This window comes from Varanus komodoensis, unplaced genomic scaffold, assembly GCF_004798865.1.
Source record: "Varanus komodoensis strain SLA01 unplaced genomic scaffold, ASM479886v1 scaffold101, whole genome shotgun sequence".
NCBI classification, from domain to species: Eukaryota; Metazoa; Chordata; class Lepidosauria; order Squamata; family Varanidae; genus Varanus; species Varanus komodoensis.
The window spans coordinates 850,096-875,999 of record NW_025335275.1 but is presented as its reverse complement, the minus strand read 5'-3'; the positions used below and the strand labels follow the sequence as shown (position 1 = coordinate 875,999).

The following is a 25,904-nucleotide window of genomic DNA, read 5'->3' as shown; positions in this document are numbered from 1 at the left end:
AGGAACCCTGCCACCACCACTACTACTAGATCGCATATGGCCACTCAGCCTAGATGCCAAGATCCTCTTTCATGGGTTCGATCTTCCTGGAGGCACCCAGATGATTCCAGGAGGCATCTGTGACTCATTCATACGTCTCGTATTGGCTTTCCTGTGTTTAACCTCCGACTCCAGCCCTTTCTCCACACTTGGGTTGCCATAACCTCAGACTCATGGGTGCTTTCCATCATTGCCCATCGATATCGTATTGAGTTCACTACACTCCCTCGGCCTATGGTACTAAAACAAACAGCTCCATCTCCACCTTTACTACAGGAAATTTCCTCCCTGTTTCATAAAGGAGCTATTGAACTTGCACAATCAAAACATTCTGGATTCTATTCCAGGTACTTTATGGTTCTGAAGAAGGGCGGAGGCCTTTGTCCTATCATGGACCTCCATTCTCTGAAAAAGTATATTCGCCCCCAAACGTTTCAGGATGGTATCTCTTCCAAGCCATCCTTCCTCTATTCTCCAAAGGTGCATGGTTCACTTCTGTTGACTTAAAGGATGCCTATTTTCATATTACGATTAAGGAATCCTATAGACGCTTCCTCCGGTTGCAAATAAACACTTCCAGTTTACTGTTCTTGCCTTTGGGCTAGCAACAGCACCCAGAGTATTTACCAACTGCATGTTGGTGGTCTACGCATTTCTCCGCCTCCAAGGTGTCCATGTATATCCTTCCCTCGATGACTGGCTTATTGTAGCTCACTAATGTGAAGCTTCCATCAAGGCAACTCAGCTAACCTGTTTCCTCCTTTCCAGTTTGGGATTTTACATTAATACAACTAAATCTCACCTTTCTCCTTCACAGTTGATAGACTTCATCGGGGCCAGATTCGAGTCTGTACCGGCAAAAGCCTTCTTCTCTCGGGACAGACTCCGTACCATGTCCAGAAAGGTCTGATCCCTAATTGATATCTCTGCACCAACTGCAAAATCTATCCAACATGTGTTAGGACTCATGTCTGCAGCAATCCCAGTTGTTCCGCTGGTGCATCTCTCCATGAGACCTCTCCAGCTCTGGTTCCTGGTGTCCTTCGATCTGATGATACAGTCACTCCATACCATGCTCCATCTTCCTCCACGGGTCCGAAATTCGCTACACTGGTGGCCAAAAATGACCAATACAGCTATTAGAGTCCCTTTTTTCCCCCTCAATGACTGTCATAACAGATGCTTCCCTCCTCGGTTGGGGAGCTCATTGTGGACAAGCCTCCATCCAGTCCAAGTGAAGTCCCAAAGGAAGCTGTCACCATATCAATTTCCTCGAGCTCCTAGCAATCATGGCGGCTTTGGTTGCCTTCCAAAATTGTATCCAAGATCACCATGTCAGAGTTCCTATGAACAATACTACTGTTGTGGCATACATAAACAAGGTGGAACCAGATAAACAGCCTAGCACACCTTTCCATGACCAAATGGCACTGGTGCATAACCAAGCAAGCTACACCGACTGCCCTATATGTAGCTAGCAAGGCCAATGTTCTAACAGACTTCTTGAGTAGGATTTTTACCACATGCCACGAGTGGGAACTCCATCCTGCAGTCCTTCTAATCCTATGGAACTGTTGGGGCATGCCCCAGATAGACTTGCTCACCACCAAACACAACAAAGTCTGCCCCCAGTTTTGGTTGAGAGCCTGTCTCGGCAGACACTCTCTGGGATACGCCTTTCTCCTATCCTGGAATGGGAAACTATTTTGCCTATTTCCCCCCTTCCTTCTGATTCCAAAGGTCTTAGCGAAGATCTCGTGAGATCATTGCTCCTTGTTGGGCTAGGCAACACTGGTTCCCTCTCCTGCTCAACCTGTTCAGACATTCTGTCATCTACCCCACAGGGACGGCCCGCTCCCCCAAGATGATGGCAGAACTCTCCATCCCAACCTACTGATGCCTCATCTCATGGCATGGAGGATTTGTCGGACTTAGTTCCTCCTGACCTCAAGTTTGTGCTGGATGCATTGCTTAAACCATCCACTTGCAAATCCTACAATGCAAAACGGGCAACCTTTGAGGCCTTTGTGGACCAGCATAATTTTGCTCCAGCCGCAGCCTCTCCAGTTCAAATCCTTTCATTTTGAACTCATTATACAAAAGAGGTCTCTCCTATTTGTCGATTAAGGTCTACATGGTTGACATACCAGCTTTCCACGACCCAGTCCAGGGATGAACAGCATTCTCTCATCTCCTGATATGTGAGTTTCTCAAGGGGATTCTGAATTTAACTCTCATACATCCACGTCCATCATGGAGCCCATCTGTTGTCCTTCACGCATTTACCAAGTCTCCCTTTGAGCCTATGAATTCATGCGATCTCAGCCTCCTGTAGTGGAAAATAGCCTTTCTTCTGGCCATCACTTCAGCCTGTCAGGCAGCTGAGCTGGCAGCCCTCCCGATTGACACTCCATATATTATCTTTCATAAACACAAAGTCATCCTCCAGCCTGATCCTACATTACTGCCTAAGGTAGTATCATTTTCATGTGAACGAGCCAATAATCCTGCCCTTGTTCTTTCAAAATCTATCTACTCCTATATAGACTGCTTTACATTCCCTCAATGTCAGAAGGGCTCTTGCCTTTTATAAATCAAGAACCCAACCTCTCAGACAGACTCAAAGGCTGTTCATCCTTTATGGTGAGCCACGCAGAGGACACCCGATACCTCCTCAAAGGCTCTCTAGGTGGATCATCCATACCCTTTGTCTGGCCTATGACCTTTCTGGCCTTCAACTTTCTGGACCTGTCAAAGCTCACCCAACTAGAGCTACATTCACCTCCACCGCACTCTGTGCTGGAGTGTCCTTCACTGACCTTTCTAAGGTGGCCACATGGTTGAATCTGTTGACCTTCGTTAAACACTACCACCTCGATGTCAAGTCAAGAGAGGACTGCGCCTTCGGCAGATCCATCCTCTGTGCCTTGCTGCACTGAGTGACACCACCCTCCTCCTTGAGGTAAGCTCACCAGTTGCCCATATGTATGATGCACAGAGGCCATGAAGAATAAAGACAGGTTCCCTTACCTATAACTGTCGTTCGAGTGGTCATCTGTGCATTCACACATAACCACCTGCCATCCCCGCTGGTGTCTGTCTTGGACATGTGGGTTATTCTGCATCACTGACACAATAATGATGGCGATCTCAGCTTTGAACTGAGCTCTCAAACAGAGCCCTGCCTTCACACCAGCTGCGTAGGGGGCCAGACTCCCACCAAATACTAATTAATCAGTTTTAGAATCTTCCTGAAAAACATTCCATGCATGTGCGAAGAGCCCATATGTGTGAATGCCCAGATGACCACTAGAAGAATGACAGTTACAGGTAAGGAAACCTGTCTTTATTTGAGTGGTCACCTGTGCATTCACACAACCCGCCCACCAGCCCCACGTCGGTGTCAGTGACTTGGTACATACCAGTTTCGTTCTCATGGTACCATGGCTTTCGACCTTGCTGGTCCCAGCTGGAGCCGAATGGGTGGTCTTCAGCTGGCTGGCGAAAGGGCGGGTACTCCGCCCATTGATACCAAGAGGGAGGGGGATGCAGAGTTCCCGCCAAAACTGTTAAAGCTGTAAAATCTTCCCAACAGGCACTGCGCAGGCGTAGCACCCGTATATGTATGAATGGACAGATGACCACTCGAAGAATGACAGTTACAGGTAAGCACCCTGCCTTTCCTGGTGCATGTGCTGCTAGCGGTTGTAGGGGCTGCTGTCCTGGCAAGCTCCTCACAACTGGCCTTCTTTGACATCAGTTGCAGCCACTCAACAACAGCTGCTGCCAGCATGCAAAAGGGGTGTTGCTTGTGCAGCACGTTTGGCTCATTTCCTGATGACTGCCCTGCAAAAGCTGCTGCAAAGCAGCCCAGATTCTGGAAGCTTAGCCCAGGGAATCTGATGGATTCTCACCCTCTGACAGATTCCTCATACATCCCTAGTCTTAGGTTACATTTTATTACATTCAGGGAAAACTGATGGGTAGTTTTTGTTCTTCTGGACAATAATTTTATTTCTGGTTTCTTTCCCATTGTCACATAATGATACCACATTTGTTGTCTCCTTCATCTTAATAATTTAATAAAAGAAGCTACCTAATTGCTTTTTTTGCTTTCGGCCACTAGATGGGGTCACTGGGGTGGTGGGTGTGGGCTCAAGCGGACTCCAGAGGATGGTGGAGGACAGGAGAGCCTGGAGGAATGTTGTCCATGGGGTTGTGATGGGTCAGACATGACCTTGCAACTAAACAGAAACGTTCCAGTTGCTAGCAAAATACTAGTTCATTTATTATTTTTATCCACGTTCCCTTTCTCCTCAAATGTTCCAGTAATATTGCTCAAGGTTCAATTGAGTGGGTCACCTTGTAATTTCTGTAACTGCAACCTCTCCAGACTCCCCCCACCACCACTATGAATATGCTTTTTCTTCCTTTTTTTATTGCCATCCTTTCAGTTTGTTGATGTGGGTGATATATCCATCATTTTACAGCCATACATTGAATTCAAATAAATTAATGGTGTTTCACTTGATTTTTCCATGCAACTGGCAGCATCTAAGCAATAAAGGGTACGCTATATGTTTTGGACTGCACTGCCTATCTGATTACAACTAACCATTGGCCATTCTGGCTGGAGCTGATGAGTTATGTGATCCAAAACATCTGGAGGTATCCAGGTTTGGGAATGCTGATTTAAGGCAGCTTAAAATGGAAATAGTTGTAGGGAATGGCATAACCATAATGAGAATTCTTTGTAGGGTAGTATGAAGTGATCATATTATAAAGACATCTACAAAAGACAGGTTTCATGTTTAATTCTGCTTTCTTTAAGTAGAGCGACAGAATTTCACAGATGGCATCACTTTGAAAAAGAACTTAAAATAGAATTGTTGCATTTTGAGCAGGTGTGCCTTTTTTTTAGGTTACTCATATATTACCATCTTTTTGACTAAAAGCTATTAACTAGTAAGTAATTCTCCTGTAGGTAAAGAAAAAATGTAAGTATAACTTGTAGCTCTAAAATAACAATAATTGGATGTTTGAAAGTGTCATGGGCTTTGTCACAGAATGACTGCCACGAGGGGTGGATTACAAAATAGCTAATGTTAAGGCAACCACATTTACTACTGCAAGAAACATCCATTTCATAAAAAGACAAACTGGTAAGAACAGAAGAAAAACATTGAATACCCTTCACTTTTCTGCTCTAACAAAACTCTTATTCCATAGAAAAGCAAGCATTTTCCTCATAATCTCTAAATAAATTATTCTAAAATTAATTCCCCCAAAAGTATTTCCCCAAGATAAAATCATCATTCCCATAACATTTCTCAGCAACACACACCAAAAAACATACATTGCAAATTGATAGCTCAAAAAGAGCCTTTGATTATCTCAAAAAAAAAAAAAATCCTTCCCCTCAAATAATACCTAAGCTGTTTCTCTCCCACTGCCTTATACACACATCATGCATACATCCTTGTCCCTGGCTGTCCCATCCTTCTCTTTCTTGGCTTCCTATTGGCTGTTTGCTTTTCTAACCCCTTTGCTGACCTTCCCCATCCCCAAGGTTGTTCTCCACTGACCTTCCCAGGCACTCAGACTTACCCAATGGCAACTTTTTTTCCCTTTAGTTTCAACAGGCCCACTATCTGCCCTTTCATCCATCTCTCCATCCATCCTTCTGTGCTGATCTTTTGTTGCCAGCTCTCATTACTTTCTAAGAATGTCTCTGAAGGAATGTCTTTGTGTTAGGCTCACAAGCACACTGGGGGCTAATGACCCTGCCACTACCTTTTTAGTTTTAAAATAAAAATGCTACAATCTGCAGGTATTAGCAGGGTGCTTTGCAAGTACAGGGGAACCACATTGCCTATCCTTGCTTTAAGTTGTGAAGACATGAGAGTGTTATAGCTCCAATTATTGGTTGAATTCACACTTAACAGTACGTCATGCTGGAAACTGCTTATTATGTGTGAATTCAGCAAGCATGGTGAAGTATAGTCTGTTTGATTACTGTGATTCTTCTTTGTGGTCTCCATGCAAATCACACACCAGTGGGGCTTGACGCACAGCGTAGGCCTCATCCGGTGGAAACTTCCAGAGCTAGTCTCCGTTGAGTGGGTGGGAGCAGGGATCGCTCTGCGCCCTGAGTGGTACATAGGCGGCAGCTTCCACCCATTCCCTCAGTTCCTTTTTGACCATGCTGGGCTTTGCTCTCCGGATCGGACCTCTCCAACCTAAATGGTTTGCCATTCTTTCTTTCTTTTATTTCTCTCTCCTTCTATTAAAAAAAACCCTTCTTCTTTAACTACATGGAGTGAAAGCTGCTGCTTCTCTCCGCTTTCTTTCTTCTACCTCTCTCGTTCTCCAGTTTTCTCTCTTCCTTGAATCGCCCACCTGCTCCTTTTAAGGGACTGCATGGCCAATTCAACTTCACGTTGCTGCACCTCTTATGCAGCTAGGATGCACGCCAACAATGGGCACCCTCAGTGCCCCCTCTGCCTCGGCAAGGAGCACATCATGGAGACTTCACCCATTGCCAGACCTTTAAGAAGCAGAAGTGCCAACAAGGAGCCACGTGCCTTAAACAGGCCTTATGGCAGTGTGCCCTTACATGGAGTAGATAGCCCCTCCTGGGGAGGATTTCTCTAAGCCTGCCAGGGCATGGAGGAGGGCAGCATCTCCAGGGGAAGGCCCCTCTAACACCCCGGTACCAGCAAAGAAAAGGAAGCGCTGTGCTATGAGGGAGCCGCTCCCTGTGGCATTGGAGCCAGCCCGGGATCACCCAGTTTCCCCGGCCAGTGGAGCACCCTTGGGCACAACCCCCGCTGATTCAGGATTGGAGCAGGCAGGCACCACCACTCTGGTAATGCCACCCATGCCTCTGGCCACCCCCACACGCAGCATGGCCATCATTGCGGCAACGAAGGTGTTCCCTTTCTTCCCCTGCCTGTCAGGGAACACCTTCTACCACCTGCCTTTCAGGTCCTTTCTCCTCTCCCAAGACTAGGGCAGGGTCCTGCACCCCGACCTCAGGACTCTGCACCAACAGTCTTGAAAATACCCCCCCTGACAAAACTCTATGACTCCCTACCTCAGGCTTTCACCACTGTGCTATTGGCCACCCTCAAACCATCCACGCGCCGCTCCTATGAGGCTAAGTGGAAAACCTTCTTGGCTTCCACTGCAGTACAGGACCTTGACCCCTCCTTAGCCTCCATAAACATATCCTGGAGTACCTGCAATCCCGCTTCGCAGTGGGCATCTCTCACTCTTCTGTCAGGGTTCACCTAGCGGCCATCTCCCACTTCCACCCACCCAACCCCTCTGTAGAAGGGCCCCTGCCTACTCTAGGTCCAGGACTGAGACCACCACTCAGAGCGCCTCTTCGTTTGCTACAAGGGCCCCAAAGCTGGGGAAGCTGTCTCCAGCCAAAGACTATCCAAATGGGGTCTAACACCATCACCCTCACAAGATGGCCAAGATCCTGATGACTAGACAGCCACGTGCACCCAGGCCACATCCACTGCTCTACTGGCCAGAGCTCCTCTCCAGGAAATCTGCAAGGCAGTGACATGGTTCACACCGTTGACCTTCGTTCGCCACTACCAGCTAGACGTCCGTGCCAGACAGGACTGTGCCTTTGGAAGGGCTGTCCTCTATATTGTGGTGACGATAGCCCCCCCTCCTCCTGAAGGGCCAGCTTGCTAATCGCCCCATTGGTGTGTGATTCGCATGGAACCCACAAAGAAGAAAGGCAGGTTGCTTACCTGTAACTGTTGTTCTTCAAGTGGTCATCCATGCATTCACACAACCCACCCTCCACCCCGCTGGCTGTTGTCAGCTTCCACCCCATATGAGCCAGGGCAGGGCACGATCACCTCTCCATATATGATGCTCAGATCCCTTGCACACCTGGGACAGCGCGGTCTTCAGGCATTGAGGGAACAGACGGGAGCTGCACCTATGTACCACTCGGGGTGCAGGGCAGTCCCTGCTTCTGCCCACTCAATGGCAACCAGCTCTGGAAGTTTCCACCGGATGAGGCCTACACTGCACGCCAAGCCCCATTGGTGTATGACTGCATGGATGACCACTCAAAGAATGACTGTCCACCTGGCAGGGATCTACAAAAATGTAGCCGACAGATTGAGCAGGAGAACATTGAGCAGGAGTGGGAATTTCAACCCATCATCCTGAAACACCTATTCATAGCATGGGGGAATCCTTCTGTAGATCTGTTTGTAACATCAATCAATGCAGTGTGCAACTGGTACTGCTCCAGGCCAGGGGCAGGCAATGGATATCTCAGTGATGCATTCCTGCAACAGTAGAATAGAACTCTACATCTTCCCATCTTTTCCACTTAAAACAAAAGTAGTGGCCAAGATCCAGAGAGCTCACACAGACTGCATCCTGTTGACACCATGGTGACCACAGCAACTGTGGTTCACAGACCACCTATTCCTGTTCAACCAGAAACTGCCTCACTGGATGGATATAATATCTTGGGGTGGAAAACAAGTGCTCCACCCTGACATGGAGACACTGTGACTGATGGCCTGAAGGATTGCTTGGTATGTCAAGAAACATCTGTACAACCAGAAATTCAACAGATCCTCAATGCAGCACTTAAACCAAATACCAGGCACTTGTGTGAGGCTAAAATATAAATAATTTACAAAGCAGCAAAGGTTCACCCCTAGGACATTCTCAATCCACCAGATTCTCACCTTCTTATATAGATGAGAATCTTGTACACACACACACACAGACACCTTCATGCAAAAAACTTTAAACCAGCGTCAATCAGGATATACTTGGCTATATTCTCTTTCCATGGAATTACAGAGGGCTATACAGTCTTTACTCACCCTCTCACCAGAAAGATCCTGAAAGGATTGCACCACATTGCTCCACCATTCTGATCAATAGGCTGCATCCAGGCACAATCAGTAGTGTTCCAAGTGCTAACAAAGACGTCGTTCAAATTGTCTATAGCAGACATCCTCCTGGTGTCCTGGAATGTGGCCATTACATTGACACACAGGACAGGTGAACAATGTGTCTTCTGGATTTGACCCTCTGTTCCTAACCTTCCACAAGGACAAAGCAGTGCTTCCACCAGACCACTCCTTTTTACCCAAAGTGATGTACCCCTTCCATTTAAATCAGGACCAGCTTTCTTCCTAACACCATCTGTCCCAATGGAAACAACACTTAATTCATTGGATGTTCTTAGAACCTTAGCTTTTTACTACTTGCACACTGAATTAATATGCAAAATGAAGAGACTGTGTCATATGCAGAACACTCTAGAGCAAATGTAGTGACACCTCAAAGATTGGCCCACTGGATAGTGGAGGCCATAAAACTAGCATACCAGCTAGCCGGACTGGAACTCCCACAATAGCCAAAAGCACAGTCTACCAGAGTGATGGCAACATCAACAGCAATACACGCTAGCATCCTGGTGAAGGACTTATGCAGAGCAGCGGCATGCTCCAACCCTTCTACATTTACCAATGTGATGTTTGGGAAAGGAAAGACTGCTGCTTTGGCTGGGTGGTCCTGTTAGCAGTCAACAGTCCTTCACATCTCCACCTCGCCAGATAACGTTGTCTCCTCCTAAGGCCTGGGATCCCCAGAGGAGAGCCTGAGTCACTTTTCAGAACAGGACCTCCAGATGGTGAAGTTGTTGGGCATTCCAGTCCAACAAACAATGGAACAGATGGAGGGCATGGTCTATGACATCATCTGGATGGAGAACTCTGTTCTGATTGCTGTACCCTTCATACCAGTGCTCTCTGAGGCTACGAAGGAAACATGGGAGATCCCCAGCCGGCAACATCCAACCTCCCGGCAGCTCAAGGAGATGTACCAGGTAAGGGAGGCAGACATTCTGTTCCTACTCCACCACCCCCACCAAAATTCCATGATCATGGAGGCCACCCAGGGACAGCAGCATAGAGAGCACACCACACCGACTGAGAGGATCAAAGATTGGATGTGATGGTGCACCACATATATTCAGCAATGGGCCTGGGTCTCTGCATTATCAATTTACAGGGCTACTATGGCAAGGTACCAGGTCTTCGTATGGCAAAAAATGGAGACCCTGGTGGCATACCTACTGAACCAACAAAGGAAGCTGGCCAGAGCCTTCCTGGCCAAAGCCATTCACCTCTCCAAACAGCAGATTGCCATGGCGTACCATCATCATGTGGACTGTGATTCTCAGGCTCTGATCAGTGTGGTAGCCATCCACTGACATGCATGGCTTCAGGCATCCACTATCCCCCAGGAGATGTGTTCATAGATTGAATTCATGCCTTTCTATGGAGATGGCCTTTTCCACGTGTGCATGGACAAAAGACTTCACACAATCTAGAAGGTTTAGACCACTGCTTGGCAAATGGGAATCGGAATGCAACAAAGGGCATGTAGGTGGCCATGGAGCTGAGCTCCCCACTACCCATCCCAAGCTCCTTGACAGCAAGGTTATGCCTTTAACCGCCCTTCATAGGGGCAGTTCTGAGGCTGACAGCTGTGTTGGTACGGTTCTCAGCCCCAGCCACCTAAGAGGCAACCTGAAGCAGATAAAGACAATGCTGATGGTCTGCACGAACCAGCCCCATAGTTTAGACTCCGTTTGGAGACCTCCTGAGCCACCATGTTCCCATTTGGCAAACTGACCAGTGGGTACTTTTCATCATAAATTATGCCTATAAAATTGCATTTGAGACCCTGCCTCCTCTAGGAACCCTTTGCACTACCCCTCCTTCTCCAACCCTAATGGAGGAAATTGTCACCTTACTAGCAAAAGGTGCAATGTGTCCAGTACACCCGTCAGAGGTTGAGCGGGGTTTCTACTCACAGTATTTCACCATGCCTAAGAAAGATGGTAGTCAACTGCAAGAAGTGAATCATTTCATTTCAACCAAAAAATTCTGAATGGTTTCCCGTTAGGGTATAATGCCAGTCCTAAAGAAAGGATTCTGGTTCATATTCATCTATTTAAAAGATGCTAACTTCCACATAAACATCTATCTGGACTATTGTCACTTCCTTCAGTTTTGAATCAATACCAACATATAGGAGTTCAGGGTCCCACCATTCAGTCTCTCCATGGCACTGAGAGTATTCACCAAATGCATGGATCTGAAGTGTGCACATCTCCAACTCAGGTGGATCCAAATATATCCTTATTTGGACTATTGGCTGCTAATGGCTGATACAAACAAGAGTTGCTGTGAGCTATAGAGACCACCTGTAAATACCCTTCATAGTCATCACAGTAAGACAGAACTGTTCCTTTACATGGGCTGTATGGGCTTGATTCTACAGTAATGACTGAACATTTGGATGACTTGACCATTCTTAATCATGAACTATTGTTGAATATACAGCAGTGGCTGGTCAGTGGGACATAAAATGAGAACCTTATTCTTGAACTATGCCAACTTATAATGTGATTGTACCAACACCTCCCACCACCATATGAGGTACGCTAGCCAATCACCCATATTTGTGATGCACAGAGACCATAACGAAGAAAGGCAGGTTGCATACCTGTAACTGTCGTTCTTCAATGTATTCACAAAACCCACCTGCACAACCCACCTGCTAACTCTGCCACTGTTGGTGGAAATAAGTATAATTACATTCATAGGTACATACACATCCAAAATTTTTACCTCCTAATTTTATAGTGGTAAAATACTTAGGAACTGACAAGTACTGGTCTATTTATATAAGGGGGGGGGGGCCTCCCACAGAATGTTCTAGGCCTAGCTAGAGAAATCTTCCTGAGCAGCACCGCGCAGGTGCAGCACCCATATGTGTGAATACACAGATGACCACTCAAAGAATGACAGTTACAGGTATGCAACCTGCTTGAATTGACCAGCCAAGTAGGAGTGGAACCACCTCAGAGCAGTGCCTCTAATCCCCAACTCAGCCATACCATCCAGAAGGATACCATGGTCAATCGTATTGAAAGCCACTGAGGTGTCTAGGAGAACCAACAGGAACACACTTCCCCTGTCCCTCTCCCAGCATAGGTCATCATTCAAGGTGACCAAGACAGTTCAAGTCCCAAAACCAGGCCTGAAACTGGACTGGAATGTGTCCAGATAGTTTCCTCCAAGAGAGTTTGGAGTTGTCCTGCCACCATCTGCTTGAGCACCTTCCCCAAGAATGGGTTATTAGCCACCGGTCTATAATGGGTGGCAATCTCTGGGTCCAGGTTCACCTTCTTCAGGATGGGTCTGAAGAAGCTGGAACGAGAGGCGTTGACACCTTCCTGGATCCATGTTTTCCTAATTATGATTAATATTTGTAATGAGTCTTCTCTCATGTATGTCTAAAATGTTTAGTATTTTAATAACTAAAATAACAGATTTTGCATATAGCAGGGGCTTTAATTGATTTTTGTAATGGATTTTTGTATTTGGTTTTTTAGTAGTTATTGTAATTTGCAATTATCACTTAATTAGGATTTTTGGGACTAATATTTTTGGTTCATCAATTAATCATATGCAGCACCTTGGATTCTCCATCATCATTGGACTTTGATTGGTACAGCCTTCTGTTTTAAGTGTCTAGAGAACCTAAAACCTGTTGCAAAGCACTTTAGCACTACTAGAATAGCACAGAATGGTTCAGGCAAAGATTGAAGGATACTGACAGATGGATACTGAGGGAATTGAGAACTGGAGTAAGCCATGGACAATGTAACTTTACTTTAAGGTAAAACACTTTTTGCTATTTTTATAGCAGTGTAAGTACACAGTGCTTTGACATTTTTGTTTGTATTTATTTACCAGTGGTAGCTGGATAGCCTTTACAGCACTTACACTGAGGATATGTAGACACGCTGCCTTCCCCCTATGTTAGGAATATGTAGAAAAATCCCTGACCTTTTATACCTTCTGTGCTTTCTCAATTTAGGTAAAGCCGTGTTTTTGGCAAGAGACAAGCACCATTTGGCAGACTTGAGCCACCTAATTCGTCACGAGGCACCTTATGTATTCCAAAAGTATATCCAGGAGTCCCATGGCAAAGATGTGCGTGTGATCGTGGTGGGAGGCCGTGTAGTGGGAACTATGTTGCGCTGTTCAACAGATGGTAGAATGCAGAGCAATTGCTCACTTGGTAAGAATCAAAGTGTGCATATCCTTGGTTGGATTTAATGCCCACAAAGGGAGAGTTTAAGCCTAATATAAGTAAAAGATGTTTCATGCAGAATGAGGTTATAAATAATTCACATTAATTAAAGGTAAGATTTTTTAAATAAGGGGCATTAATAAGGAAATTAATGATTAGATTTTTGTAATAAGGGGTATTGCCTAGTTAGAAAGAAATGGAATGGTAAAGGTATTTAAAATGTAGTCTAGTGGTCTGCTGTCAGGTTACATTTGCTCAACATTGTTTCTATAGTCACTTTTTAGGGCTGTGTAAATGCAGCTGTCAGATAATGATGATTAAATTATTAGCAACAGGCTGCAAAACCATTTATGGTATCTATAAGCTGTGCCTGCTTTAAATGACCACCATATTCTGTTTTCTGATATATAGATATATTAAAAAGTATATCAAAATATCTGCAGTGTCTGTCAGATATCTTGCCCCCACACACAAACATGAGCTTTTCTATAATCTTTTAAACATGAGCAGTCAGATTTCTCTGTCATTCTGGTGGAGTTCATCCTTTCAGTACAAACTGCTCTAAACATTTCCCAGTGGCCAGCCCTGACAGCACGATCTTACTCAGTACTGAGAACTCACACAGCTCTACCAGTCTGGCCCATGAGCTTTAATAGATAATCCATAGCCAGAGAATGTGTAGCCCTTCTAAATCCAAGTAGCTAAACTGGAACAAAGCCACATTCTAAACTGTATTCTTCCTTCTTTTGCCAGGTGGCATAGGCATGATGTGCTCACTGAGTGAACAAGGCAAACAGCTGGCAATCCAGGTGTCTAACATCTTGGGGATGGATGTATGTGGCATCGACCTGCTGATGAAGGATGATGGCTCGTTCTACGTCTGTGAGGCCAATGCAAATGTAGGTTTCATTGCCTTTGACAAGGCTTGTAATCTAGATGTAGCTGGGATCATAGCAGACTATGCTGCTTCCCTTCTTCCCCCCGGTCGCTTGACACGACGCATGTCCTTGCTCTCTGTGGTATCCACGGCTAGCGAGACTAGCGAGCCAGAGCTGGGCCCTCCAGCTAGCGCCACTGTCGACAATATGAGTGCCAGCTCCAGCTCTGTCGACAGCGACCCTGAAACCACAGAGAGAGAGTTGCTCACCAAGCTCCCGGGGGGTATATTCAATATGAACCAGCTAATAGCCAATGAGATTAAGCTCCTGGTGGAGTGAGGCCACATGTAAATAAATATGACTGATTTTCCTGTACATTTTTAAACAACCAACTTGTAGTGCTGTTTATCAGAAGCAGCTAATGGAGGTGAGGGGAAGGGTTTTAGCTTGGGGATCAAATACGCATGTTCTATAAATGCTGCTTTTGCTACATATTAATATTGCAAAACATATGTTTAGTTGGTATTTTTGACAGCCACTTTTCAGTTGGGAATACTCAATTAAAAATCTGCATTTTTGGGGAGTGTGGCAGGGGAAACGTGAACACTTTTTATTTCTGTTAGGGATGCCACTGTGATATTTAAATATATCGCAGAGCATGTGTTTCAATTTTGAAAAGTTTACCTTTCCCAAACAGCTGTGAACTTATAGATCTGCAACCATCCCCTCACCTCACTGGTGCTCATCCCAATTGGTTACTTTAATGCCCTTTGCTTTATATCCTGTAGGAACTGAAAGAAATTAGGTCAGCCAATTTGTTTCATTCAGAGATTCTAAATACAGCCCTTCCCATCTAACACTAATAAGATCTGTGAACTTGCATCCCTGACAGACAGCCCATAATGGTCTCGCAAGGTCAACTTACCAGGATGCAACATTTGTTCAGTATAAGCTTTTGAAACAAACATGCAACTTCTGCCATTTCAGTATTACTAGATGGGTTCATGTCCATGCATTTATATTAAAAGCAACTTTCCTTGGGAAACAGGTTTTAGTGTATGTGTGGATTTTAATAATAATTTTAAATCCTGAGTTGGTGGTGGTAGTGAAGAAGTGTATAAATTTCATTATTGCTCTTTGCTGGCAGAAGTGGCATGTTTCCTTTTGCAGAAAAGGCAAAGATAAACAGCACTGTTAACTTCTGGTGTACAAAATAATGTTTAACCCAGTGTGAAAAAGAATAACACTAGTTTAAAACAAATGTGCATTGACTTGTATTTGTTAGTGTTTTAGTCATTTTTACAAAATTTTTGCTATGCTAATACTTCATTTTCAATACATGCTCGTCCAACACTTCCTTCTCCATGCCTGCATCTTTAACAGGGGCCAAACTTGAAAATACACATACTGTTTAACTTCACCACTTTAACAACAACATCCAGACACTTCTTAAAAATCTGTTACCTAGAAAAATGTGGGAGGGGTGTGGAGGAAGGTTGAAATGGATGCAAATTTCAAAACTACTTTGGAGTGAACTTAATATGTTACTATTATTAGTAGTAACTTTTATTTATAGAAGACATTTAAAATCTAAAGTCACTTGACTTTTTAAGGCTAAATCCTGAAGAGAAACAAACAGATTTTGTTTTTGGGAAACAATACAGAACACTTTACCAGTATGGCCCAGCCAGAATGGGAATATGATTTAAGGCCACCAGTGTGTGGATCTCAGGCCCCTGTGTATGTGTCTGTATTTTGCTTTGTTTTGACATTGGTTTTGTCTGTCCTGTTTGTCACTCTTTTTTCCGGAATGCCTGATGATCTCCTCTCCCAACTCCTACCCAACCCTGATACTTCTGGCTGTGCATTTTCTTATTAAATTTGATAAAAGAACCAAAAGAGCAGCTTTGGATCTGTTTTAATGGCCTCCTCTTCCTCCTCCTCACCCATTTCTCACTTATTTGTTTTGTTTGGGGTGTATGCAACACTGAAATTACATACAAACACATGTGCACACACAGAGACAAGCATACATACAAAAACTAAATAAAAACAATGGCCAGGGACATCTCAAACTAAAGCATTTGTAACAGAAAGATGGTTTATAGAAAATGTTTGGGGGGCAGGCAGCTTAAGTGTGTTAGGCTAATTTTATTTGAATGATTCAAAGAAGCATATCCCTTCTGAGGCACTGAACTTTGTTCCTCTAGCCTGTCTTCTTCACTTGGCTGTTTATTTGGACCTTTTAAATACAAAAGTTATGGACACTGCATAGACAGGTGTCAGGAGGCAATAAATAGAAAGGTGTTAACCTACTTTCATGACAATTTCATCCCTGTTTGTACAGTTTTTGTTTTGGTTTTTTAAATGTAATCATGACCTTCTTTGAGAATTAAATATTACTACTATTGCTGCTATTATTAAAACCAAATGGAAGGTTGACTGTTGGCATTAGCTCTTGAAACAAATAGCAACCTTTCAGACTGCTCAGGTTGTAAAGAAAAATGCAAAGGGTTTCATTTTAAAAAATCAAGCACCCATGGCTTTTGAAAATTATTATTCCTTGCCAGTTCTTCAAACCTCTGCCAACTAAATGTACATCTTCTAAAATATGCTGAAACCCTGTTGGGTATTTTTTTCATGATACACCTGAAAACACCAATCATCTTCAGGAATATGATCAAAGAATTAGTCTTCTGTTAGCTGATAGGATCTTTAGAAACTGCACAACTCACAAGGAGTAAAGTTGAGTTCATGAAGGAGCTGGTAACTCTGTGATGGTTCTGATATGGAGAGTATTGAGTTCCTACGTTGCAAGAACAGATTGTGACAACTGTATTTTTTTATATCACACTTTTTTTTTTTCAAATTCCTAGGCCCAATTTTCAGCCATTTAAATACAGTGGAACACTTTTCTCTGATACACATAAAACATCAAGAGCTGTCTATACTTTTGTTTGTGGCTTAATGTTTTGAGATGGTCATGGGTACATTGTGCTTGTATGGGAGAATTGGAGAAGAGACTGGATAATTTGGGGGAAAAGAAGAGCCTCACACAATTTTAAGCAAAATCTGACATTGCTTAGCAAAATCTCACAAAAATTCTACTTAAAAAACCTAGGATAATAGGTTTTTATTACAGTTGCACCAGGAAAACGTTAAAACATTTTCACATATCATAGGTAAAATGAATTAAGCTCTTAATAACTACAGTGTAGCTTCCACAGAGGTTTGTGCTAAATGTTGCATTTTTCCTGAAGAATGTTGGGTTAACTAAGTACATTATGACCATTCACACTAGTTAGCATAGTTTGAAACTATGCTACACTGAACACTTGGTAAGACAGATACCATGGTGTCAGCATAGGTAAGGATGGAACACAGCATTAAATGAAAATAATTGCTCATGGGGGTGGGTGAGGGGAGAGCTCAGTGAAGTTCTATGTACTTTGTTTGTATTTTTTATATTTACATATTGCAAATTTTGCAGATCCAATTGTTACATTTATATATTTTTATATTGTATAGAATTGAAGGTTGATTTTCTAGCTTTGTATGTTTTCAGATTTTTAATGATTTAATGTATTATTAGATTTATAAACTGTCTCATTCTGGAGCATTGTGATAGATAATCAGTCATATATAATAGAAGGACAATGCAGGACTGCTTTTGTTGTAGTTGGGTTATACGCAACTTCCAAGCTGTGCGATCTACCCTAGTGACTTTGACCAGCACCACGTCATACAGAAGTCCTTGCTACATTCTGGACCTGCAATGCTTGTAAAAATGAAAAGACACTGCTAGAGGTGTGCACTGAACAGTTGCCAGACTCAAATGGAAATGGAATAAATAAACTTCGCATAAGCCTCCAAGTTTAGAAAAGCAAAGCCCTATTGGTTCAATATGTGAGGGCTTAACTTTGTGACATGTATCAGTATGTACAATTCTTTCTCATGGCTCACTCTTTTTGAGAAGGTTTATGAGCTATTTGGCTGGTGTGAGACTCACGACCCACTCCTGTTCTCTCTATGGAATTGTAGGTGCTCGGACAGGTAACCTCTGCTGCTACTGTCTCTTTTATTTTTAATTTTTCACTGTTCTAGGAATGTCTAAAGTATTGTAGAATTTATAACAAAATGCTACCTTTTCCCTTTCGTGTTCTCTCTCTCTCTCTCTCTGTCTCTCTCTATCTATCTGTCTATCTATCTCTCCCCTCCCCCCACTCTCTTTTTTGTTTATTTGAGTCTTTCTGAACTTGGAGGGCGATTTCTGGGATGTTCTGATAGTGATATGGACCATTGTTGAAAATTTCTATACCCCTCATTACAGTTTTCAGTTGAATGTCTTTTATTTACATAATATACTGTCAATAAATTGATGATTTGGGGTGGGATTTTGTAATTCATAATGGATACTATTCTACAGTAAATACACATCTATTACTTTTTCCCTTAAGTTTCTAACAGTTCACAATTTCTTACTGTTCTTTGCAAAACTTTTCAGGAGCCAAAAAAGTCTCACAATCCAGAGAAAAACTTCCCTTCTCCCCTTTCTGCTGACAAGAGAGAGAGCTTGTGAAAAATCCTTGAGAATGTTCCTTCCTAAACCTCCCCCCCCCCTGTGGTAAAACAGTAAATGCAGCAGTTTGGTGGCATCCAGTACCGACCTGTTGTCAGGTAACTTTCAACTCTTTGACAATCCCATATTTGCTAGCATCACTTTCTTTTCTATTCTCCTCTTGTCTTAATATAGCTCCCTTTTTGAAAGAATGGTTTTGTACGCACACGGAGCTCTGTCTACCTGTCTGTCTAACTAGCCATTCACCCATCTGGCTTGGCTTGGCTTGGCTTGGCTTGGCTTGGCTTGGCTTGGCTTGGCTTGGCTTATTAGAGCCATATTTTAATAACCCTTTTGAGGACTTTTAAGTTCCAATTGGATCATGGCAAGTTTAAACAACTTGCACTTTCTGAAATGATGATGGGATGGTGTGCAATTCCATATAATCTACTGCTTTTGCCTACCCATGTACCTGTTATTTTCTTCTCACTCTCCCCCTCCCCCATTGCAATATACAACTGGATGAAATTTTTACAGGGCTTTCATGCTTTCCAGGGGCACAGTCCCAAAACAAATTAGTATCAATTAATAACAGGTATGAAAAATTGGTATAAAAAGCTATATATGCATATAAATTATTTCCTATCATAGGGGTGGAGAATGATGGTATTCTTGGTGAAAGATTTTGAAGTGAACATATTTCAAGATTTTTTAGTATGTGCTGTTCAGCATCATTCCCATTTCAGTAATACATGGTAATTAGAATAAGATTGGAATACTTTGTAAGCAAGTTATTGACAACTCAAGGTCTGTATGAAAGTGCAACTGCAACAGTGCATTCAAAATTGGAGGAAATGTCAAGCAGGAAGAACTAAATGCTTCATATGAATATTCCCTCAAATCAGCTTTACAGTATATAGTGCAGCACAGTAATAATTTCCCTCAGATGTTGTTGTGTCCAACAATCATTATTCTGTGTACACTCCAGCTTGAGAAAAATAGTTCTCTGCCAGTTTAAACACATGTATGACATATACTGTAAATAGAACCATAGTCTTCTGATTGTGTACACTAAGTGCAGAATGTGGCTTTAGGAAAGATAATGTATATTATTTTTACCGCTCTTCATTTTCATAATGCTAATTTCTTCATCACTGGCAAGGCTTATTCCCTTGTATGCAGAGGCTGCTGCTTCAGTGTGGTTTTTAGGCACATTGCCATAGCATGATGGAGAGCAATACAATTCCTCTTTTGACTTACCAGTAGACTAAAGAGAAGAACCAATGCTACATATTACTTATTTTAAGTTGGCAAAGCCCTTGTAAAGTTACAGTTTAAGGAAGGTGATGATCAAGAGTCAGTGTGGTGTAGTGGCTAAATGCACAGGACTGGGACTCAGGTAAGCTGGGTTCTAATCCCCACTCAGCCATGGAGCACACTAGCTGATTTGGGCCAGTCACAAACTCTCAGCCCAACCTACCTCACAGGAGGAAGAAAATTATGTAAGCTGCCTTGAGATCCTTGAAAGGAAAAAAAAAAAAACAGGATTTAAACATGGGATTTCCTATAAACAGCACTTGATGAGAAAAGGAGAAATCAAAACAAACATAATGTGAATAAAATACGCTCTGTTCTGGTTAGATTCACCCATGTGAATGAAGCACTGCCTCTGACTGGGATTGTCCATGGTGATGTTATGCTCACTGGTTAGCTGACAGCATTCCAGGGTGGAGATCAAAGGGAGAGGGAGGAAAGTGGTAGGTTCTTGGGGCACAGTGGTTGTGAACAGTGCCCAACAATGGTAAAAACAAGTGTTTTTTCTTTTTAAGAATGCTTTGTCCTTATAAAGACAGTGCTCATGGGCAAACATTTTGCACAGTGCTGGTATTGTCTTTTTCAGGAAACATTTTTTGTTTTGTAGTGTTTGTCTGTGTATTTCAGATCTTCAACTAGCAATATGCTAGTGGAAAGAATTAAATATCCCAGTAGAAGAGAGGGTACTACATTAAATAGGAAGTAGCTGAGTCCAACCCAGTACTGGTGCATGTTCCCTCCTTTTGAAATAATGGGAGTTGCAAGTGCAGCAGCTGGTGGCATTAGCATCTCTTTTTAATCTGTCCTTTATCTAAATACCTCCATTTGCAGGAGTGGCTTCCAGAGCCTGCTACTGAGGTTTCTTCTGCCCAGTGCTTTTGTGAAGGGTAGCTGGGAAAATGTGGGGGGGATGCTTCAGTTACACCTTGGTGCCTTAAAAGGATCCCCATTGTATGATTTTTCTGTGAGCTGAACAAGAACTTCTCTATATACCCTTGTGCTGCAACAGAGTAATAAAACTGGTAGGTGGCAGTCGAAGAAGGAACTAATGCAGATGGCACCTGTGAACTGAGAATGCTGCCATGTGGTGAGAGATGGATCCCAAAACTTTAGCTGATGTAACGTGCAAAGATGAAATGCAACTTCCCTGACTTGTCAATCTGCATGGTGAGTCTGACTCTTGGTCAATTCTTGTCCACCATAATTGGATGTTTTAAAGGAAACTTTCAGCAAAATGAGAAGCAACTGTTTGTCATCTTGAATCATAGTAACATTTCCTTGGTCTTTCACGTTTTCCTTACAAATTTTTACAAAAACTTCCTTTGAGATCCCCATGGAAGCTTACTGAAAATTGGTTATAACTGTTGAAACAATTTACACTAAATAATTTTTTAATGTGTATTTGCTCATTTTTGTTGCTACTAAACTGCCACATCACAGTTAATCTGGGAATTATGCACTACGGAATATGAATGCACAGCTCAATATAAATATTTCACAGATTTTCTGTGAATATGATCTACCAACTGAAAAGTTTTGTGTGAAAGAAGAATAGTTTTCATGTAGATGAATGGTGCTGTGATTGCAGGAATCACTAGCATCCATCCCATAGTTCCACTTCTACAAAATATCATTCAATGGAAGTAATTTCCTGGTACCACCACATATGTGAACTTGACTTGCATATAGTTAGAACAAGGTGCCCACGCCTCTCCAAGGGTTCTTTGCATGCCTGAAAGAAAGTAGGGTAAAATCTGTGGTACTGAAAAGCAAAGTGATCTGCTATATTTTAGGAAAGGAATTGTATAGGAATGTGAATATGCTTACAAGGACAAGGCTTTCAGTGGCAACCATTTTATTAGTGACTTTTTGAAAAATAAGGTAGCCTAGAACAAGATATTCATAAAACATAAATACAGGTTTACTTTACTGTACATGATGACTGAGTTTGCACAACACATCAAGTCATGGTAATTTAAGGCATACTGGTTTTGTGTGTTGTCTGAACTCAGCATTCATCCGCACAGGGTAGTTCTGGAATGGCATATAAGCTACTCCAACTAGCCATGGCTTATAGTAGGGCTTAATCAACTCATTGTGGCTAATGTACTTAAAACCCAGACAATAAAATAAACCATGTTTCAATTAAAAAAAGTCAGAGACCCCCTTGGTGAGAATGGTAGAAAGACATGGTATTCCAGCCAGGGGACTGATAAGTGACCATCTTTCCCAGGCACCCAAAGTAGCACTTGAGGACAGCTGAGAAAGGCTCCTCCCCACCACCCTGCCGGTGGAAGAGAGGTGCTTCAAAACTTGGGGAAAATCCCATACGTGTAGGCAGACTTGTTCCATTAAATCACAGTTTTTGTGCCCTTCCGCTGGGTTTTTCTCAGGGTAAATTACACAACAATGGGGATAATTGGGGCTTCCTAGTACCCACAACCTCCCCCAGGAGTCCTGCTTGGAACGGGGGAGAATTGAGGGGATACTCTTTTTTAGAGTTTCTTGGCCATTTTTTAGGGGAGGATCGTCTACCTCTGTCTTATCCACATTTGGAAAGTGAGGGTGGCTCAGCCACAGGTGGGGGGTGAGGCATTCTTTCCTTCCAAGTTGTAGGAAAGGCACATAGAATTATCCATAAGCCCTACTCCCTTTAAAGCAATGAAGATGGAGCTGATACAAGAGAGAAATTTTTATATTATGCTGATAGAGCATTGTCAAATAATATTTTTTTTCCATTTTTGATCTCTGTGATTTTTGTTTTTTCCTTCCTGTTTTTTCAGAATATAAAATGTATGAAGCAGTGGTTCAGTGTAAAAGAAGCAAATGAGAACAGTTTCTTGTTGACAAATGGAAACAGAAACAGAGTGAGTCAGAAGGGGTCTCCCAGGCCATCTAGTCTGACCCCTGGCTCTAGCCGGCTCCACTCATGATATGCCTACCATGTGCATGTCCAGGCTATCCTTAAACACCCTCACTGGTGGGGCTTAAACCATCTCCCGTGGAAGCCTATTCCATGCCCTAGTAGTCCTAACCATCAGGAAGTATTTCCTGGCATCCACCTTGAATCTTGGTTCCCTGAATTTTGCTCTGTTGGAATGCGAAGACACACATTCCAGGGAGCTTGGGATGATGAAATAGAACAGGGGTCCTCAAACTTTTTCAACAGGGGGCCAGTTCACTGTCCCTCAGACTGTTGGGGGGCCAGACTATAGTTTGAAAAAAATATGAAGAAATGCCTATGCACACTGCACATTAAAAATTAATTAAAATTTAAAAAATAATTTTAAAATGTTTGCTCCGCTCCCTCAGGGTGCAGCAGAAGCCCAAGATGAGGTGGGTAAGAGCATGTCCATATTCAAGGGACATAACCAAGGCACTAAATACAGTATTTTGCATAATCCTGCTGATGACTAGCTTGGCTAGGAAGGTGACCAAATGCCCCCCACTCCTGCTGCCGCCAAAAAAATAAGGAGGCACTGTGACAGTCCCTGTCAACCCTCAACCCTGAGGATTTGCTTGGGTTCACCCTCCAACCAGTCACAATCCCCGGCATTGAGGGATGACCCAGCTTGTGCCACATTGGCATCAAAAGGGAAACTGCCTGCCTGCTGTCCCAAGTATCAGCATCAAGGTGATCAACACACTATTAGGAACTAACACTACCTTCCAAGACAAGCTCAACATTGAGGTGATCTGCTCGCACCCTGCCAAGACTGATGCTACTGCCCTCAGAGACTGGCTCAACACCAAGACAATCTATCCACGCCTTGCCAGAGCATTGATGCCACTGTTGGCAACTGGGAACATTGGGACAGATCCTACTCTCCCCTCATTGATTGGGACTGGACCTCTAATTGATTGCTGCCACCACATCACTCCTGAGCAGGCTCCAGAGCTTCACATTACAATGGCTGGGGCTCTCTGCACCATACTTTGGTACTCATCAGTAACAAGACATTGATACCAGACTAATATCCTCAACACTGAGACAAGGCCTTGATATTGCAGTGGCACAAGGACTCAATACTGAATTGACACAAGGCCCCATTTCCAACTAGACACCAGTCTTCAGTACAAAGTTGATGCCAATAACCAGCATGCACCATGTCAAGATCCCAGAGATCATAGAATCATAAAATAATAGAGTTTGAAGGGGCCATGAAGGCCATCAAGTCCAAGCTGTTGCAGGACACCATGTTGCACCATCCCACTCAGAGGGCTGTCCTTTTTCTCTTTGAATGTCTCCAGTGTGGGAGAGCCCAGCATCTCTTTATGCAGCTGGTTCCACTGTTGTATTGTTCTGACAGTGAGGAAGCTCTTCCTGATGTCCAGCCTGAATCAGGGTTGCTGCAACTTGAATCGATTATTCCATGTCCTACACTCTGTCATCCGCAAAAAGAGATCATGACCTTCCTCTTCGTGACAGCCTTTGAAGTACTTACCGAGGGATATCATGTCCCCACTCAGTTTTCTCTTCTCAAGGCTGAACGTGCACATTTCTCTCAGTCTCCTCGTAGAGCAGTGTTTCCAAACCCTGGATCATTTTTGTTGTCCTCCACTTGACCCTCTCTAATCAAGGACATAATCTCCCTTGTCTGTCCTGGAGAGTTATGTCTCTGAGCCAGAGTTGATAATGTCACTGGCCCCATCCACCTCATCACCAGACATGGCCATGGCATCACAGGACCTGCCATCCCCCTCAGAAGAGAGGGATCCCTTTTTGGAGCAGATCTGCTGAATGACCATCTCCCTTGGGCTCAAGAACGAGCAACAGCAGGACCAAATTACTGATCTGGTCTTTCACATCCTGTAGAGAGAGGACTCGACACCAATGTCAATACCGTTCTCACCCACCCTGCTGCGAACCATCAGTTATGGAAGGCTCCCTCTGCTGCACAAGCCATGCCCAAAAAGTTGAAAATTTTACACAGTATGCACGTGCGCACACATACACAGAGTATCGGAAAAGGATCTCAAACAAGCAAATTCCAACTGAGTTATAGTCAGGTCTGTGCAAGGGACCTCACAGAGTGAGCACATGGTGCCAGTGGACCAGGCGACCTGCCTTCTGGATGGGATGGCAAGGGGAGACTACACAGCCTCAACACATAGGCTTTCTGTCTCTAAGTACAAGGCCACTCTGGCCTGATATCCCTGGCTCCTATGGGACAAGGTTGGTGTTGTGTGTGAACAGCTGCCTCATGACTACAGGGACCTAACCAGGCAGAGTACTCAAAGCTTGCCCACTAGGAGATCACTGTGGCAAGACACCTCATTGACTGCAACACCAAGGCCATGTTAAGTCCCATGGTCATCTGCTGCCAGGTCTGGCTGCATTCCACAGGATTTCTGCAAGAGATCCAGCCCCACCTTAAGGACCCCACATTATGACAGGGAAGGCCTCTTCATAGAAACAATGAGTCAAAAGGGGTCTCCCAGGCCATCTAGTCTGACCCCTGGCTCCAGCCTGCTCCACTCATGACATGCCTACCATGTGCATGTCCAGCCTATCCTTGAACACCCTCACCGATGGGGCTTCAGCCATCACCCATGGAAGCCCATTTCATACCCTCGGGGTCCTAATTGTCAGGAAGTACTTCCTGCCACCCAAATTGAACCTTGGTTCCCTGAGCTTTACTCCATTGGAATATGTCCTGCCCTCCTCCACAGTGGAAAACAGGTATCTACCCACTTCCGTGTGGTACCCCCCATGTACCTTTATGTTGCCAAAAGATCCCCTCTAAGTCTCCTCCAGGCTGAAAAGACCCAGCTCCTTCAGTCTCACCTCATACGGCTTTCCCTGCAATCTGGCCACCATCCTTGTGGCCCTATGCTGCACTGGCTCTAACCTGGTTATATCCTTCATTAATGTGGAGCCCAGAACTGAACACAATACTCCACTTGCAGGAGCACCAGAATTGTATAGAGTGGCAGCAATACTT

General features: G+C 43.8%; 1 protein-coding gene across 5 annotated transcripts in view; it reads left to right on the top strand.

Annotated features, from left to right (window-relative positions):
* RIMKLB (ribosomal modification protein rimK like family member B) overlaps positions 1-25,904 on the top strand; it is a 266,672-nt gene that overhangs the window by 229,977 nt on the left and 10,791 nt on the right. For 3 of the 5 annotated variants that reach the window (XM_044419319.1, XM_044419318.1, XM_044419320.1), the window contains 2 exons: positions 12,994-13,197; positions 13,963-15,440. In XM_044419319.1, coding sequence (XP_044275254.1) covers positions 12,994-13,197; positions 13,963-14,426 — 668 coding nt within the window. In that variant the 3' untranslated portion in view covers positions 14,427-15,440. Of the gene's footprint in view, positions 1-12,993; positions 13,198-13,962; positions 15,441-18,591; positions 18,765-20,968; positions 21,127-22,742; positions 22,930-25,904 lie in introns of those variants that run through there. The other 2 variants (XR_006413664.1, XR_006413663.1) reach the window with 2 other exon arrangements.